At 38.7% G+C, this 17,423-nt stretch overlaps 1 protein-coding gene and 1 pseudogene across 1 annotated transcript in view; both read right to left on the reverse strand.

Annotated features, from left to right (window-relative positions):
* Positions 1-17,423, reverse strand: part of NEK10 (NIMA related kinase 10) — a 260,776-nt gene that overhangs the window by 93,849 nt on the left and 149,504 nt on the right. The window contains 2 exon segments of the mRNA XM_017865822.1: positions 2,548-2,618; positions 3,463-3,592. Of these exon segments, the coding sequence (XP_017721311.1) occupies positions 2,548-2,618; positions 3,463-3,592 (201 nt within the window).
* On the reverse strand, positions 14,211-14,671 carry LOC108524749 (MICOS complex subunit MIC10-like; annotated as a pseudogene).

Consider the following 17,423-nt stretch of genomic DNA (forward strand, 5'->3'; position numbering starts at 1 on the left):
GGGAGGAAGGAGAGGGAGGGAGGAAGGACAGGGAGGGAGGGAGGGAGGAAGGAAGGAAGGAAGGAAGGAAGGAAGGAAGGAAGGAAGGAAGGAAGGAAAAAAATTGACAAGTGGGATTTAATTAAACTAAAGAGCTTCTGCACAGCAAAGGAGACTATCAACAGAGTAAACAGGCAACCTACAGAACAGAAGAAAATTTTTGCAAACTATGCACCTGACAAAGGTCTAATATGCAGCTTCTATAAAGAACTTAAGCAAATTTACAAGAGAAAACAACCCCATTAAAAGTGGGCAAAGAACATGAACAGACACTACACAAAAGAAGACATACATGTAGTCAACAAGCATGAAATAAAGCTCAACATTACTGATCATTAGAGAAATACAAATCAAAATCACAATGAGATACCATTTTTTACCAGTCAGAATGGCTATTATTAAAAAGCTAAAAAAAAAAAAAAAAACAGATGCTGGAAAAGTTCAGCATAAAAGGAACACCTATGCACTGTTGGTGGGAGTGTAAATTAGTTCCATCATTGTGGAAAACAATGTGTAGTGATTCCCCAAAGACATAAAAACAGAACTACTGTTCAACCCAGCAATCCCATTACTGGTTCTATGCCTAAAGGAATACAAATCATTCTATCATAAAAACACTTGCACACATATGTTCATTGCAGCACTATTCACAATAGCAAAGACATGGAATTAACATAAATGCCCATAAATTCTAGACTGAAAAAAGAAGATATGGTATATACACACCATGGAATACTATGCAGCCATAAAAAGCAACAACATCATGTCTTTTGTAGGAACATGGCTGGAGCTGGAGGCCATTATCCTTAACAAACTAATGCAGGAACAGAAAACCAAATATTGCATGTTTTCACTTATAAGTGGGGGTTAAATGATGAGAATACCTGGCCCCATAAAGGGGAACAGCAGACACTGGGATTTATTGGAGGGTGGAGGGTAGGAGGAAGGAGAACATCAGGAAAAATAGCTATTGGGCCTAGGCTTAATACCTGGGTGATGAAATAATCTATACGACAACCCCCCAAGACACGAGTTTACCTGCATAACAAACCTGCACATGTACCTCTGAATTTAAAAATTAAAAAAAATCAATTAAAAAAGTAAGACTGTAGATTAGTATTGTGCCAAAGAAAGAAAGGTTTAGATATCATCCTACAAAAACTGGTGAGGAGTATTATTAGTATAAACAATGGCTAGGAGGAGAAATCAAAGGGAAAGGGGTATAGTCACAATAATACATCTATTATATTTCATCAGAGATGGAGCTAAGTGCTAGCACAGATACCAACCCAAGTTTTAAAAGACTCAGAAAGCAGATGAAAAAAGATTCTATCTGGGTTGAATCTAGAATTTCTACAATCCAAAATACTGAGGATTTGGCTCAGTTTGATGGGATGGAGAAATCCCATCAACTTAAGTATCCAACTTAAGTACCCAAGATGCAACTTAAGTACCCACCTTAAGTACCCAACTTAAGTATCCAAGAAGGTCCAGAAATAGCAATCAGCTAGATACATGAGTCATTTACTCATACAAGCAATATTTATTAAGGGTCTACTCTGTGTCAGCCACTGCTTTGGGCAATAAAAGCTACAAACTAAACTGACTAAGTCCCTGCTCTTGAGTTTCCATTTTGCTGGGGAAGAGACAGACAATAAACAAAAAGCATGTATGCACATGTATAATATGTCAAGGATGATGAGTGCCATGCGCTTTATAAAGCAGGCAAGGAGGTTAGAGAGTACTGCGAGGTAGTGGGGCCATCAGGGTGGGGAACATTTTAGCAGAGACCCAGATGAAGTGAGGGCCTGTGTCATGCATGTATCTGAGGAAAGAGAGTTCTAGGAAACCATGAAAGCAAGAGCAAAGGTCTAGAAGGAGGGTGCATGCCAGGACTAGTGGGAAGCCCCATGTGGCTGGAGCAGAGAAAACAGGAGGGGAAGTGGGAGGGAGCATGGGTGACAGGCCAGCAGGGATTGGCCAAAACTTTGGAAGTGCAACTAGATAACGACTTTCATTAAACTCCTGCTATAGTGATAGCTGGAGCTCCTGATTCTCTTTGAAAAATTATGATAAATCACATTATCAATTTAAAATGGAAATGAAAAGTACCTGCAACTTTATCATCTAACGTGGCTTTTGTTTCATGTGTTCTTGTCTGGACTTTTCCAATTTTTTGCATATTTTTATGGGGTTTGTCATGGTTACAAAAAGCTTTACATCATATTTGTCTCACCCACATGTCACAATGTGTTTTACAGGTTGTTACAAACCCTTCCAAATAATCGTTCTAGTGGTTGCATAATAAGTGAATGCTCTACTTTCTCTTGGACACTTAAGTAGCTTCCAAATAGTCACTGTTACTGATGATGCACAAACCTCTTTCTAGATTTGGATTATGTGGGGACCCTTTCTCTTTATGAGCTTTTATCCATAAATAGTGATTTATTATAGACACAAGGTATGTCTTGATTGTCCCTACATGTCTGAAGCTGCGAGACTAATTACCTGCTGATGGTGTCTGTTACTTTTTCAGAGTAGATACCTTCTGGCACTGGTTCATATACCGCCTCCACTATCTGCAAAACAAGCAGACTAGAGTGATGGAAGTCAAGGGGCCACAGATGTCTTTGAATAGTTAATACTTGACCATAACCTGAGAGTTACTAATTAAGCAGTATAACTTCACACACAAATTTTAGTCAGAAATCTCAACCAAATAAAACATTTGCATCAATTCAACAGTTCTTGAACATGGAATTATATTCTCCAAGCTGAGTTAAAATTAACCTTCGATTCATAATAAAATGGTATATGGGATAATATAAGGTGCTGGGTTGTGAGTAGTCCAGACTGCAATTAAAAATAAAAGACCAGCCAGGTGCAGTGACTCACGCCTGTAATCCTAGCACTTTGGGAGGCCAAGGCAGATGGATTACCTGAGGTCAGGAGTTCAAGACCAGCATGGCCAACGTGGTGAAACCCCATCTCTACTAAAAAAATAAAAATTAAAAATTAACCAGGTGTGGTGGCACATGCCTGTAATCCCAGCTCCTCAGGAGGCTGAGGCAGGAGGCAAAGGTTGCAGTGAGCCAAGATCACGCCACTGCACTCCAGCCTAGCCGACAGAGTGAGACTGTGTCAAAATAAATAAATAAATAAATAAAATGAATAAAAAATAGAAGACCAAAAAATCTTTAAATAATTTTGTATTATAAATAAAGACAATTATAGAGGAAAATAAGCCATTACATGAAATATATATTTAGAAGAAAGCGGAAAAAATAAACTGGTTCACACAGTTAATAAAAGAATTCTTGCTTTTAATGGGCAGTTATATTAAAATCACCAAGATCTGTTTAATAAGAAAAGGAATTGCATTTTTAGCTACATGAGACCCTTTTGTCTCACAGCGTTGCTTACTTTTATAGCCAAGGACAGCATGTTAGTGCTGTAGAAGGGGGGATTCAAAGTCGCCATCTGATAAAGGATGCAGCCTGCTGCCCAGACATCAGCCTTCTCCCCGTACGGCTCACTCTTCAGTACCTCGGGGCTGACATAAAATAAAGACATTAATACATACTAAGAAAGGGAGAATTTGCTCAGAAAGATCCAATTTTCAAGCTTTATTGGAGTTATTTTTTAAGTATCTGAAATGCTCAATGTAATCACTATTTCAGGAAAGGATACCAAAAGTCTGTTTGAAATTTCCCAGCCTCAGATGAACCCGGAAGCATATCAAGCAACTCCAGCTCAAACACTAAATACCAATAACTCATATAAACATCTCCTAGTATGCATCCAAGGATGTGTGTATTTCCAGAAAGAACAAGCCCACTGTGGTAGATGGAGTTGCTGGCCCCAGTTCTTTGCTGCTCTGGGAGCTTCTGTACATCCCACCCTTGCTGTAGCCTCTTCTGGGCAGTGTTCGTCATCTGCTCCTGCCTTTGTTTTGACTGTGTTTTCTTCCTTTGACCAATGGAATGTGGAAGTGACAATGAGCCTGATTAGAGCCTCAGTCTGAACAGGTGCTGAGGACTTCCATTTATCCTTCTAGGAGCTTCAGTCCACTACTAGAGGAAGAATGTGTCCCAGGTAGCTTCCACCCTTGCAGCCTGGGCCCAGCATAAGACACACAGAACCAGTCTGTCCCCAGACAACCCATATACCAACAGGCTGGAGGAGAACTAGCCTAGCAGGCTCACATACTTGTGATTCTGAAGTTGAATGCCACTGAAACTTTGTGGTGATTAACGACAAGGTGTTAACATGGAAAAAGCTGACTGATAGAGCCTTCCCCTTTGCTATTCAGCCCTAGCATATCAAGTAGGGGGAAGACCATATTTAAATATGTTGTGGGAAATGGCAATATCTACCATGTTCACTGCTTCTGAAACTGCCACACAATTTACACAACATTTAAATAATCTGCAAGGGTTCATGAATTTATTTTTTAATTTAATTGGATTTAATTCATGTGGAGGCGAGTGTAGTTCCCTCGGACATTTTGTACTAATAGAAGTTTCCTCTAAAATAAATGTACATTAAAAAACAAAGTCCTAAAAGTACTCAACACACACACATCCTAAATTAAGTAGCTTACTAATTCAGTTCCATAATAAGTACTTGGGTCTCACCTCAGTACTCTAATGGAGTAAAGATTAATACAGTTAGCTTTGACAGTGGGTTAAAATATAAAGAAATTTATAAATTGGCATCAAAACAATCAGGGCAGGTGTAAATCGGTATTGACTTAAAAATAATCAACAAATTACTGTTCCTGAGAGGAAGAAGAATTCCTAGTTTAAGATTTACTGTATGTATTTGCAAAGAAAAGTATGATTTCTAGGTCTATCAGTTAAGTATTTTCATATTTAGTGTTTTTCAGTTCAAGAATGTGGAAATCGGGGAACAGGGGCTGAGATTTCCACAGGGCTCTGCTGATTCTAACAGTACAAAAAGTATTCCCTGCTGTCCCTTCATCAAATGCTCACATTAAAAAAAAAAAAATGATTTAAGAAGAAGAAAACATGCTCAACACAGAAAATGTCTTTGGCTCCCCACAGACAAATTTCTCATATTCTCATCTACTGAGATATCAGAAGATTTGCTTCATATTTCCAAAAGATCACGAAGCACAAGCTGTGAGTGTTCCACCCATATCCCCTCAAATCCCTTTTGCATTTCCTATCTTTGGTGTGCTTTCACTCCCCACGGCCAGCACCTGTACTTGTTCGGAGGACAGCTTTCCATTTTTTCCTCAAAAGATAAATTATCAATGTCTCTTTTATAAGGGCACTAATCCCATTGGTGAGGACAGAGTCCTCATGACCTACTCACCTACCACCGGCCACACTTCCTAATACTATCACGCTGCAGGTTAGGATTTCAATATAAGAATCTTGGAGAGACACAAGCATTCAATCTGTAGCAGACTTTCCTCTTGAAACACTGCTATGGTTTTCACTCATCCAGTAAATATGACTAAGCACCTCCAAAATACTAGTCACTCTTCTACCTGCTTGGAATATACCAACAAAGACATCTGTCCTTCATGGGGCTTACCTTCTAGTAAGGGACAGGAGGCAGAGAAGATACAAAACGTGAGAAAATAACTTAAAATGATGTAGTGAAAAGTAAATAATAAGTGAAAAATGCTGTAGGAAAAGAAACTTGACTAGAGTAAAGGAGGTCTGGAGAGGAGGTAAGGTGGCAAGTTGCAATATTAGAAAAAATGGTTCCTTCCTCCCTCTCAGATACCATAGAATGACCCTTCAGTGGCTTCCTCCTTCATTCACGCATTCATCTTCTCTTCACACTTTACTCTCTCCTTGGATAATTTCATTCACATCCAAGGCTTCCAGTGAAACCATATGCTGGTAACTCTCAGACCTCATTTTCATTCCTCAAGCCCCTCAAGTGCACACAGAGAAGAAGGCTCTGTTACAAATCACTGATGAAAATAGGGTTAAGGCAGTGGACTCTAAACAATTTGCCTATTTTATAAATTAGACCAGAGAACTCATCCCAAGTCAACAATGCTTACTTTCTTGAATTTCAAGCACTGTTTCTGAGGTGTATAAAACAACCCTGCAGGACAAAGGCCTGAGTATCTGCAACAGGAAGATAGCTCCCTGGGAGATATCTTAAAGCCCTGGGCCTGTGACTGTCTTTGCCCCCACATTACTTCCTGAGGCAAACATTTCTATTTATTTTTCTACTTCCACCTCTGCTTCTATTTGCACTTCAAACCTAGTCACTTCAAGTAATCCTTTTAAATATGTGTGTGTGCTATGGGAGCTTTTTCTTAATCTGCAAGACTCCAGGGTGACTACTCTGCATCCCAGGGAATGTTTCTGATGTCAAGAGTTAATGTTTCCAGGATATCTGCTGGCTTCAGATTTGCCCCTAATTCCTGGCGTGTCCAGCATTACCACATTAGCAGTTAAATTTATCCTCTAAATGCTAGTTCTTTCCTCAAAAGACAAGATTATAATATCTGACAACTAAGAATTTATAAGAACTAGTTTACTTTCACCGGGTATGAGAAATTGAAGATGAAATTAAAACCTTAAGAGAAATTGAAAAACTATCATTGCGGAAGTAACTCATTGACAATATAATGCTATAGCATCTTGGAAACAGTGACATTTAGAGGTGTCATAAAAGAAAATGTTCCCTTAACAAGTGTTAGAAAATACTAATAAAAGAATCTCAAGGAGTTTGGGACACAGTGAGGGCTAAATTGTTTGAAGACTATCACAATAGTCTTACAAAATAGACTTACAGTAGTAAGTCTATTTTATTGAAGTTATTTATCCAATAATATTTGCCTCATTAGGTAAAGATAGAAAAGGGATTTTTGCATCCCACTGCAATGTGTTAATTCTGAGTCTATTAAAAAGTACATTTAGTTCTCAGGTATTGGCTATCACACCTTCATCTCCCAGGAGTACCTTAAATATAAAGGAGAAAGAGAACTAACTTATCACTGTTACTGAAAAAGGAACATAAACCTTCTGTCTGAAGGTTTAAGATCCACTATTTGTGCATTCAAGGAGGCAAAACTCATGAGAATAAAATGCTGACCTGAGGTGACATAATTAAGTCTGTATGCTAATAAATACCATTTATTTAGACTGAAAACCAAAGGATGCTCTAATTATAATTCATTGTACAGTATGTAGCAATATAGGATGAATCAAATGTGTGTGTGTGTATTCTTGTGTGTATGCATGTGTTTGTGGATGTCTGTGTGTTTGTATGTGTATGTGAATGTTTGTGTGCATGTCCATGGATATTTATGGTTGCTGAAGGTAGGTAAACCGTTGCTGAGAAATGGCTTAAAAAACCATCACTATGGTAGGATAGGAGTTAATGAGAACTAATGAGGATGCAGAAACTTGCAAAAACCCTGAGGAAATAAATCTCAGTGCATTTTCTGGAAAGAGTGAGCAGCATAATATTCAGATATATAGTGAGATAAGCATAGTTTAGCAGAAAAGACACTAAGCAGAATCATGAATGTAGAGAGATCCATCCATGCCTTGATCTTTTTCTATGAGGTCCTACGTAGTATAAGCACTTAATAGCATTGATAAAATATAATCTGGTCCCACTGGAGCCACAAAAATTAAAGAGCACCCTGATCAGCCTTATGGCATTCTCCACTATGGAGGAGTAAAGGGATTGAGCCCGAAAAGAGATTGGAAGGCTGGGCAAGCCCACTAATGCAGTGATCAGGGAAATGAGAAGATGAAAGCCATAGGACTTCAGAATTGACTGGATGTGGGGAGGAGAAAAAGAGAAAGGAAAGATGATCCCCTCCTCCTCTAGGCTCCCAAGTATTTGGTTCTGGTGACTAAATGGGTATAAGAGTCATTAACACAGATACAGGGAGAGCAGATGTGCAGGAAGAAACTACATCAATTTGGAATATATTAATTCATGTATGTGTGCAAGATCCACAATTGGGAATATTCAATGGGCAACATCATTCCAGATGTGAAGAGTCTCTCAAAACCTTATCCTCAGAGCATGTGCTGTCTATAAGCCCAGCATCACAGAAATGTTCTCAGCTCATAGGTGACTACTGCCATTAAGTAGTTAGTTAAAAAGATTTGATAACTAAACAGCTCTGACTTTTCTGAACACAAACCTCTTACAGAGAGACAAGAGAATTAGATGACACATTCAAGAGCTGTGGAATAATATTCTATGCCATTAAAAGAAATTGGCACACCTTTAACACAAATTTGAGAGCCTGCCTGCTTCTGGACTGCATCCAGCATTGACAGCTTTATCCACTAAAAATACAAGACAGCCAGTTAAATTTGAATTACTTTTAAAAATGCAATAGTTGGAAAATATGCTAAAAAATACAGTAAACGGGACATAAACTAAAATGTTCATTGGTGTTTATTCAAAATTCAAATTTCATTGGACACCCTGCATTTCATCTGGCAATCCTAAATTGCAGTATTGTTCATGTACTCTCCTTTCTTAGTGTTTAAGTCATCTTTATTCTAGAAAGGCACAAAAAGAGCTATTTAAACACTATCTACGGTTTTCTGTACTTACGTTACAAAAATAGCAAAGCAGAGTATTTATATGAGGCATCTGGGACACTTCTCTAAATGCTTTCTATTTCTCTCATGTTGCATGAAGCTGTGTATTAACATGCCTTAACAACCAATGAAATCAATGATTTAAAAGTTCTTTAAAATATAAGGAGCATCTTAAAGTACAAAAGACATCTGAACATATGAAATGTTAAATTCAGGCCTAGTTTTACAAACATTTTACCAAATGTCTCTGTAAATGTTAAGTTAAATAATAAACAAACTGGAGTAGAAGCCATCAGAATAGCCTCCTTAGTCCCATAGCAAAGGTGGGTCATGACTGGTTTCTAGATGCCAGACCCTCTTATTAGGTCACCTAGCTCCTACGGATTATGTTTAGGGACATGCATGTGAACAAAACCAGAATATTTCACCCCCCAAAAAGCACTTCTTTGGCATATTTCCATATAGCTATTCAAAGGAACTGCAAATCACAGAAATCTTGAAAATCTGTCTTTTGTGGAGGATATTTGCATCTGTAGAGAAAATCTACACTCATGAAATAAACAGTTAGGCTTTCTCTGAGCCCACTCCCACTCCACTCCCATCTGAATCTAGGAAAGATTAACTCACAGGAATGAGAGGGAGAGTATGACACCTTTGAAAGTCTGACAGAGACACGTTACCACAAGCCACCATCTATTCTTTCTGAGAACTGCTATCTGTGAAATTTCATGTGTCTTAGTGTGTTTTCTGTTGCTTATAACAGAATACCTGAAACTAGACAATTTATAAAGAAAAGGAACTTATTTCTTACAGTTCTAGAGGCTGAAAATCCAAGGATGAGGGGCTGCATCTGGTGAGGGCCTTCTTGCTGGTGCAGACTTTCTGCAGAGTCCTGAGGCAGCACGAGGCATCACACGGCAAAGGGGCTGAGAGTGTTCACTCGGGTCTCCCTCTTTTTATAAACCTCTAGTCCCATTTTCATAATAACTCATTAATTCTTTAATCCATGAATGGATCCTCATGATCCACTGGATGATAAGGGCTCTTTTCTCATGATCCAATGATCTCTTAAAGCTCCCATCTCCTAATACTGCCGCATGGGAAATTAAGTTTCAACATAAGTTTACGAGGGAACAAACATTCAAACCACAGTACTCTGTATAACAAGACCACCTTCACTAGCCAGGCCTTTTCTTGTCCTTCCCTCCCATAACCTGTCTTGCCACTGTAGCAGGAAAAGCTTCAGACAAAACTTCTCAGACACCGAGTTAAAGAAGGAAGGGGTTTATTCAAGGGCATCGGCAAGACTTCGGTCTCATGAGCTGAGCTCCCCGAGTGGGCAATCATTGTCCCTTTTAAGGGCTCACAACTCTAAGGGGGTGCGTGTGAGAGGGTTGTGATTGATTGAGCAAGCAGGGGGTACGTGACTGGGGGCTGCATGCGCTGGTAATTAGATCGGAACAAAACAAGATAGGGATTTTCACAGTGCATTTCTATTCAATGTCTGTAATCTATAGATAACAGAACCGATTAGGTCAGGGGTCGATCTTTAACTACCAGGCCCAGGGTGCGGTGCCGGGCTGTCTGCCTGCAGATTTCATTTCTGCCTTTTAGTTTTTACTTCTTCTTTCTTTGGAGGCAGAAATTGGGCATAAGATGATATGAGGGGTGGTCTCCTCCCTTACCACAATCCAAGCCCCTATTCCTTCTGTAACTTCCAGATGGTATAAAACCTGCAGTCATCTGGCCTTTTCTAAGTTTTCATATTTCATATTGTTCTCATGTACACATGTGCAAGTAATAATTTATATACCTTTCTCCTATCAATTTTATGCATTTGTTTTATGGACTCAAATTATCAAACCTTCAGAAAAGTAAGGAAGGAGGAAGTTATCTTCACTCCTACACGATTCAGACCCCTAAATAACATTTTATGAACCAGAGTGACAAGACACTCCACTTGGAAGAGTTATCAATGTACTTTTTATGAATGAGTGGTAGATAACTGCTACAACTAAAATCGATCCATTATTTGATAGATTAATGCACTACTTCTTCAAGTTAGGGAAACATTTTCTATCTAATATACATAAAATTCATAACAGTAAAAAGCAGAAGAGATTGACACTGTATTATGCAAACCAGGCCCTGTGATTACCAGTGTAGCTGTTGATCTGCCTTTAATTAGTTTCTTGTTTTTACTGCAAAATGATGAGTCAAATTAGACTCAATTTTCATCGCCCCACTAGGATCAGCAGACATTGACCAAATGACACAATTGATTGCAGATCATTTTATGCGACACTCCAATTTATGTAGAATCTGTTCATGAGATAATAAATGTGCAAGTGCCATGAAAAATACTAAGTACTATACAACTGCAAAGTGGTATTATTACATAGAGAGATCTGTCACATTTCATAGGGACTGTGACAATAAGTGAGCTAGAAAAAAACAGGCAGCAGAATAAATATGGTAGTGAAGTGGGGACTGTCATATTCCTGAATTCTGAGGAGTTCTGAGTGGACAACCAAATAGTTGACCTTCAGTCTATTAAAGTCAAAGTCAGGCCAAGAACTTTTACTATTATAGGTAAAAATGTTGCTAGTGGTGACAGGGGTGTCAGTTGTCCTTTCCATTAGGTCCAGTTTGGTAAAAGTATGTATGATCCCAAAACACGAGTGGCAGCCTACTCTCACCCTGTCCCACCCATGTTAGCCTCCCTCCTGATCTTTGCCCCGAGTTCATGGAAACCCCTATCTGGCATGTTTACCCATTCATCTCCAAGCAATACTATGTGCCAGGAGCACATAGTAGAATACAAGAGCAAACAAACACACACAAAATCCCTGGCCTCATGGAGTTTACATTCTAGTAAAGGAGACAACTAATATACTAATTAATTGATTGATTAAAATTTATTAGATGCCATGAAGAAAACAGACTATTTTTTAAAATAACATTTATCTCATGAATTGACTTTTAAACTGTTCTGTGGCCTTAATAGCCTGTTTGACTTTGGAGGTGAGGTTGGGTAGATATTAATTTCCTCACATCTGCAAGACAGAGAGATAATTTGTAATATCTAGTCCTGTTCCAAATGCTATGTCCATCAATTGAAGACTGAAAATACCTTCATGACAGATATGCACATCGTTTTAAGATAAAGATTACATTTGTTTTTCAGTGTGGTTTAATCACTGAGGACAGAGTCAACAATATTTTCCAAATTAAATTTGTTCTATCAAAACAAATTCATGAACATGTAAATAATTTTTGATTATTGCTTTGGTACAGTATTAAAATCTGTGTTTTAAGATTTTAAAGCAAAATAAGGCATTTTTATTTTAACAGATAGCTAACACATATTTCAAAGTCACTTTTAAGCATTATAGATGTCTTAACCTGAATCATCACCATATTTGCTCAAAAAATGCTGGGCAAATAGATCCTAAATCTGTAACCTTATGTGACTGAAGAACAAAAGAAATGCATTTGTCTTTCATCTCTGAGGCAGAAGTTCCCTCACTGAATATGCAAAATCCTATGGCCATGGCCTTTGACAACTTCCTCACAACCAATTTCACTCTGTCTCCCTATTCCCATTTGCTGAGCAGACACAAAGAAACCTGTCAACAGAAAACACAGATTTGAGGACATTTGAGGACCAAGGAATGTCCTTTACCCAAAATATCTTCCCTGAGGCCAATGCTTGAGTTCTCACAATTAGTGACTTACTCTTCTATGTTATATACTAGTTATTTCTGGAAAGTACATAAGGAGAAAATGAGGAAGAGGGGTGAAAACATGGGGAACCTAGGGCTTGAGTATGTTCGACAGTGTCTGTTGGTTGGTGGTAGACTAAAAGATAATAGCTTGATAAGATACAGAGGCCAAGGCCACACAGGGAACAACTTTATAGCAATTTCCCTCAAACTAGAGTGTGAGATGGAGGCAGGGAACATAAGGCCAATTCATGCTGACTTCCTAGAACTAAATTAAATGGAAACACTTTAGCTATGACAGGAAATATCCTCTCTATTTACATTGGGCGTACCCCAAGTGAATGACTTTGTAACTTTACTTTATTCTCTTCGTTTACATACGGCATACACCAAGTAACCAATGGAAACCTCTGGAGGGTATCTAAACCCCAGAAAATCCTGTAACAGGGCTCTTGAGCTCTCCCACCTGGGAAGCATACTTTCATTTTCAACAAATCTCTGTTTTTGTTGCTTCATTCTTTCCTTGCTTTGTGCGTTTTGTCCAATTATTTGTTCAAGATGCCAAGAACCTGGACTCCCTCCACTGGTAACAAGATGAAGACAGAATAGGGAGAATAAAGAAAGAAGGGGTTTCAGAGCGGAAGGGAGGACGAATTTTAAGTCACATTTTATTAAAACTGATCTTTGCTGTCTGTACCTCTGACATGACAACAAGCTGTTTTCCTTGGTATTTTGCTTTGTTGACATTCTGGTTTGCCATAATTGGTCATCATTTCTACTAACCTGACCAAAAATTAAGGTTTGAAAAAATGAGCAATTGTCCAATATATGACTCCTAGGTTTTGTAAACCAAAACTAAAATTCTAAGCCCCTCCACCGACTCCATGGAACCCTCCTCTAGGCCAAGGGAATTACAAAGAAACCTGAAAAACTAGTTCGGGCCATGATAGGAAAGGATGTTCAAACTTGCCTCATTATACTCTCCTCTGGTTGGAATTCAGGCACAGCTGACCAGCATTAACATTACAACAGCGATCTCAGGACTGATCTCTGTAGGAATAAGATACCAAATTCCAACCTGGCTCTAGTGTAGCATCACATGACAGATAGGCCTTGAAAAAAATCAAAGTATTTTACCCCAAAATATATTCCTTTTACATATTTTAAAGGCCCTGCAAAGCTGTCTCTTGTGGGGGAAATTCATTTTGTAGAGAATCCCCTTCCCTTTCCAGGTCTTTTTCTGATCCTGAAGAGATTAGCTGAGAGTCTAGAACCTTTTAAAGGTCAGAATCGAAAGCATTTGCCATCTATTGCCTCTAAGGGCAGCCACCTATGCAACTTCATCTACATGATAAGAACCTTGGTCTCCACAATCCCATAACTTAACCCAGACACTTGTTTCCACTGATTCCAGGTCTTTAGGTAATATCAGTTTTAACTAATCATCAATCAGAAAATCTATGACTCCCACTCCCACCACCTGCTTCAAGTTGTCCTACCTTTCTGGACCAAATCAATGTATACCTTACATATGTTGATTGATTTCTTAGATCTCCCTAAAACCTATAAAACCAAGCTGTAACCCAGCCACCCCTAGGCACAGGTTATCAGGACTTCCTGAGGCAGTGTGACTGGTCACGGTCCTCACATATGACTCAGAACAGATCTCTTCAAGTATTTTACGGAGCTTGGCTTTTTTCATCAATAATTCCTAGGCAAACGTTAAAAAGTGAGAGTCCATATTTACTACCATTTTACCCGCACTAAATTGCTAATTTCCCTCCTCCTGTAAGCAAGAAGCTGAATGGCCTACCTCAACTTGCCTTTACTTATTCAAGTCATTCAAATGCAATGCAGGCAGCTTTTACTTTCATTTTCTTTTTTTTCCTATTTTGTTTAATTTATTTAAGACCACCTCCTCACAATTTCCAGAGAGAAAATACAAAACAAGAAACAGACTTGGTTTCAAATACATAACCAGGTGCTGGAGTTTAAAGCATTACTGATAACATTGTTACAGAAGAACGGCAGCTTACTCCAGGGCACTTCAATATTCCTGAGGAATAAACATGATTTCTCTTGTCCTCCCACTGGGATGTTCTCAGGTGAAGTCACTGCTCCTGTTCTTTGACTTATTTTACGTGTAGAAGATATGGAGCCTAGAAATCGTGCTGACAGTTGGAGTAAGCCATTCCTAATCCCATGCCAGAACTGAAGGCTAATCGCCACATTCTTCTTTTAAAGGTGAGAAAACAATTCCTAATCCAAAACCAGTACCTATCTTCACGACCGCATCTGCCAGGCACGGCCCCACTTCTAGCCGAGCTCCAACTCCAACATGTACCCCACCCGCGCCTCCAGTTTTCCTCTCAGCGGGCCCCCCCGCCCACTCCAACCCCTGCAAGTCTCGCCAGCTACTTTCTTTAAAAGCATTATCATTGAAAACTTCCATAGTTTTCGGCTCTTAACACCATCAAAATTAGTCATAATCTCTGAACACATAAAGATAATCATTTCTTCTCTCTTTTAGCACAATAACTATAGATTTTCAAAACAGAGGGCAATAAAGCACTTTATTTAGTTTCAGATTTATTGTGTTCCATTTAGGAATGAACTACTATCTGGGTAACCCATGGGATGCCAACTCTATGCGGAGAGAATAAATCAATTTAGCAATGGACCTGGTGTAGCTGAATGGAATGACACTTCAAAATTGTAGGACTGTGGAAAATAAGATATTTGCTTTGTGCCTTAGCTTCCTTTCTTATACAATAGGAAAATGACCTGTTCAGTGTGTTATAAGAATTGCCAAATGCAATACATTTTTAAAATATATGGCATAGAATATCTTTATATTTACTCAAATAAGTTTTAACTCTTCTCCTTTCCTTGAATGTTGGCAGTTTAAATGAGAGAAAGGCAAAAGGTAAACAGAAAGCTGAAATAAGGATTGTAATTTGTTTTGTTTATCACATTTAAAGAGTGTATGAATCTGTTCTTGCACTACTATAAAGAAATAGCTGAGCCTAGGTAATTTAGAAAGAAAAGAGGTTTAACTGGCTCACGGTTCTGCAGGCTGTAGGAAGCATGATGGCATTTGCTTCTTGGGAGGCCTCAGGAAACTTCCAATCATAACAGAAGGCAAAGGAGGAGCCAGCACATTTTATGTGGCCAGAGCAGGAGCAGGACAGCGAGGGGAGAGGTGCTGTACACTTTAAATAACCAGATCACATGAAAATTCACCATCATGAGAATAGCACCAAGGGAGAAATTCGCCCCCATAATATAATCACCTCCCACCAGGCCCCACCTCTAACATACAGGATTAAAATTCAACATGAAATTTAAGTGGGGACACAGATCCAAACCATATCAGAGAGTAGACCTCGATTGTACCAACACTAAAGTTTCACTAATTTAAATTGACATGCAAATTACTGTAAAATTTTTCTCTACTTTCTCAAATTTACGAAAAGTCTAAACTAACCAGCTTTATGAATGGGGTCATTGAGACAGAAAAGAAGCAGAAAGAAAAGAACCTCTGCCCAAGAGAAGGGTCCTCAATAGTCAAAGACAAATAATTCTAGACAGTATCATCACAAATTCAATACAGTAAATATAGTTGGATAAACATATATTGAGTATTACAGTCTAAAACAAAACACATTCTCTTCAAGGAATTCATAAAACTTACATAAACTTTTCTATATATCAGGTGTGGCAAACTATTACTTTGGTGATCTATTGAGAAAACACTTTCACTAGTACATATGCCCCTGTGTAGTCCCTCCATACATGATTTCTGGGTTTGGCCACGTGACTGGCTTTAGTCAATGGGACATTAGCAATTGTGATTCATGCCTGTACATGCAGGCTATATTTTCAGAACTCTAACTTTCAGACCATTCCCTCTCAGATTCCAACCACGATACTGAAAAAACCAAAGCCTGGTCTAGCCATTTAAACATTTAAAGAGAACACATGGAAGTAAACCAAGAACCCAGCCAACATCCCGGGATAAGCTCCCAGCCAACAGTCAGTACCAACATCCTCCTTAAAAGAGATTCCTTCCATTCCAGTTGAGTTGCCCTAGTTAATGCCGCATGGAGCAGAGATAAGCTATTATTAACAAGCCCTGTTCAAACTGCAGAATTTGAGCAAATAAATTATTATTATTGCATTAAACAAACAAGTTGGGGATAAATGCTATGCAATGATTATCTGAATCATCAGAGTATGAACAATTTCTCAATTTATTCTAAACTATAATTGTACAAGCTGTATTCTGACATAGTAAACCAAATAAAATATAAGCTTTGAACAAAGAGAAAAAAACAAAAACTTTGAAATAAAAAACATTTTGTAAATTACTTATTAGTGATAAAGATAAAAAATTTTACTGACAGGCTACTTAGAAAATAAGGACGATGAAAATGATGACTAACCTCTGATTTTTTTTATCTTGTCCAAATTTCTATCTAAGGCGTCTGGCGAGTCATGCCCTCAGATAGGTTTTATTTAACTCTACATATCATGATTTACTTTCCAACCCAACTCTGGCATAACATTACAAAATAAAGAAGAAAATCCTGTATTAGTGTGTTCTCGCATTGCTATAAAGAAATCCCTGAAACTGAGATAGAAAGCCCCTAAGGGAAAAATTCTGAACATACATGCATGTGACCACCCCCCGGGCTCAAACAAACAACTTATCTAGAAAACCTCTAGCCGTTTGAGGTTGCAACATACATGCATGTGACCACCCCCCGGGCTTACACAAACAACTTATCTGGAAAACCCCCAGCCATTTGAGGTTGCGAAAAAGGCGGGAACCAACCAGAAACTGCCGAATGTTCAACTTTAAATGTTAACCAATAATAAGCTTGTAACTACTGTTTCTCTGTGACTTGTTTGTACCTCGCTATAAAAGAAACCCTAAAACAGCAGCCGGGGCCTCTCTCTTTACCTGCCATTGTATAAAGCGGAGAGGTCCGGGTTCGAACTCGTAATAAAGCGACCCCGGCTATTTGGCTTTGACTCTGGACTCTGGTGGTCACTTACTGGGGTCTCGCGACTTCGGGCACAACAAAAC

This window comes from Rhinopithecus bieti, unplaced genomic scaffold (assembly GCF_001698545.2).
Source record: "Rhinopithecus bieti isolate Rb0 unplaced genomic scaffold, ASM169854v2 scaffold_2432, whole genome shotgun sequence".
Lineage (NCBI taxonomy): Eukaryota > Metazoa > Chordata > Mammalia > Primates > Cercopithecidae > Rhinopithecus > Rhinopithecus bieti.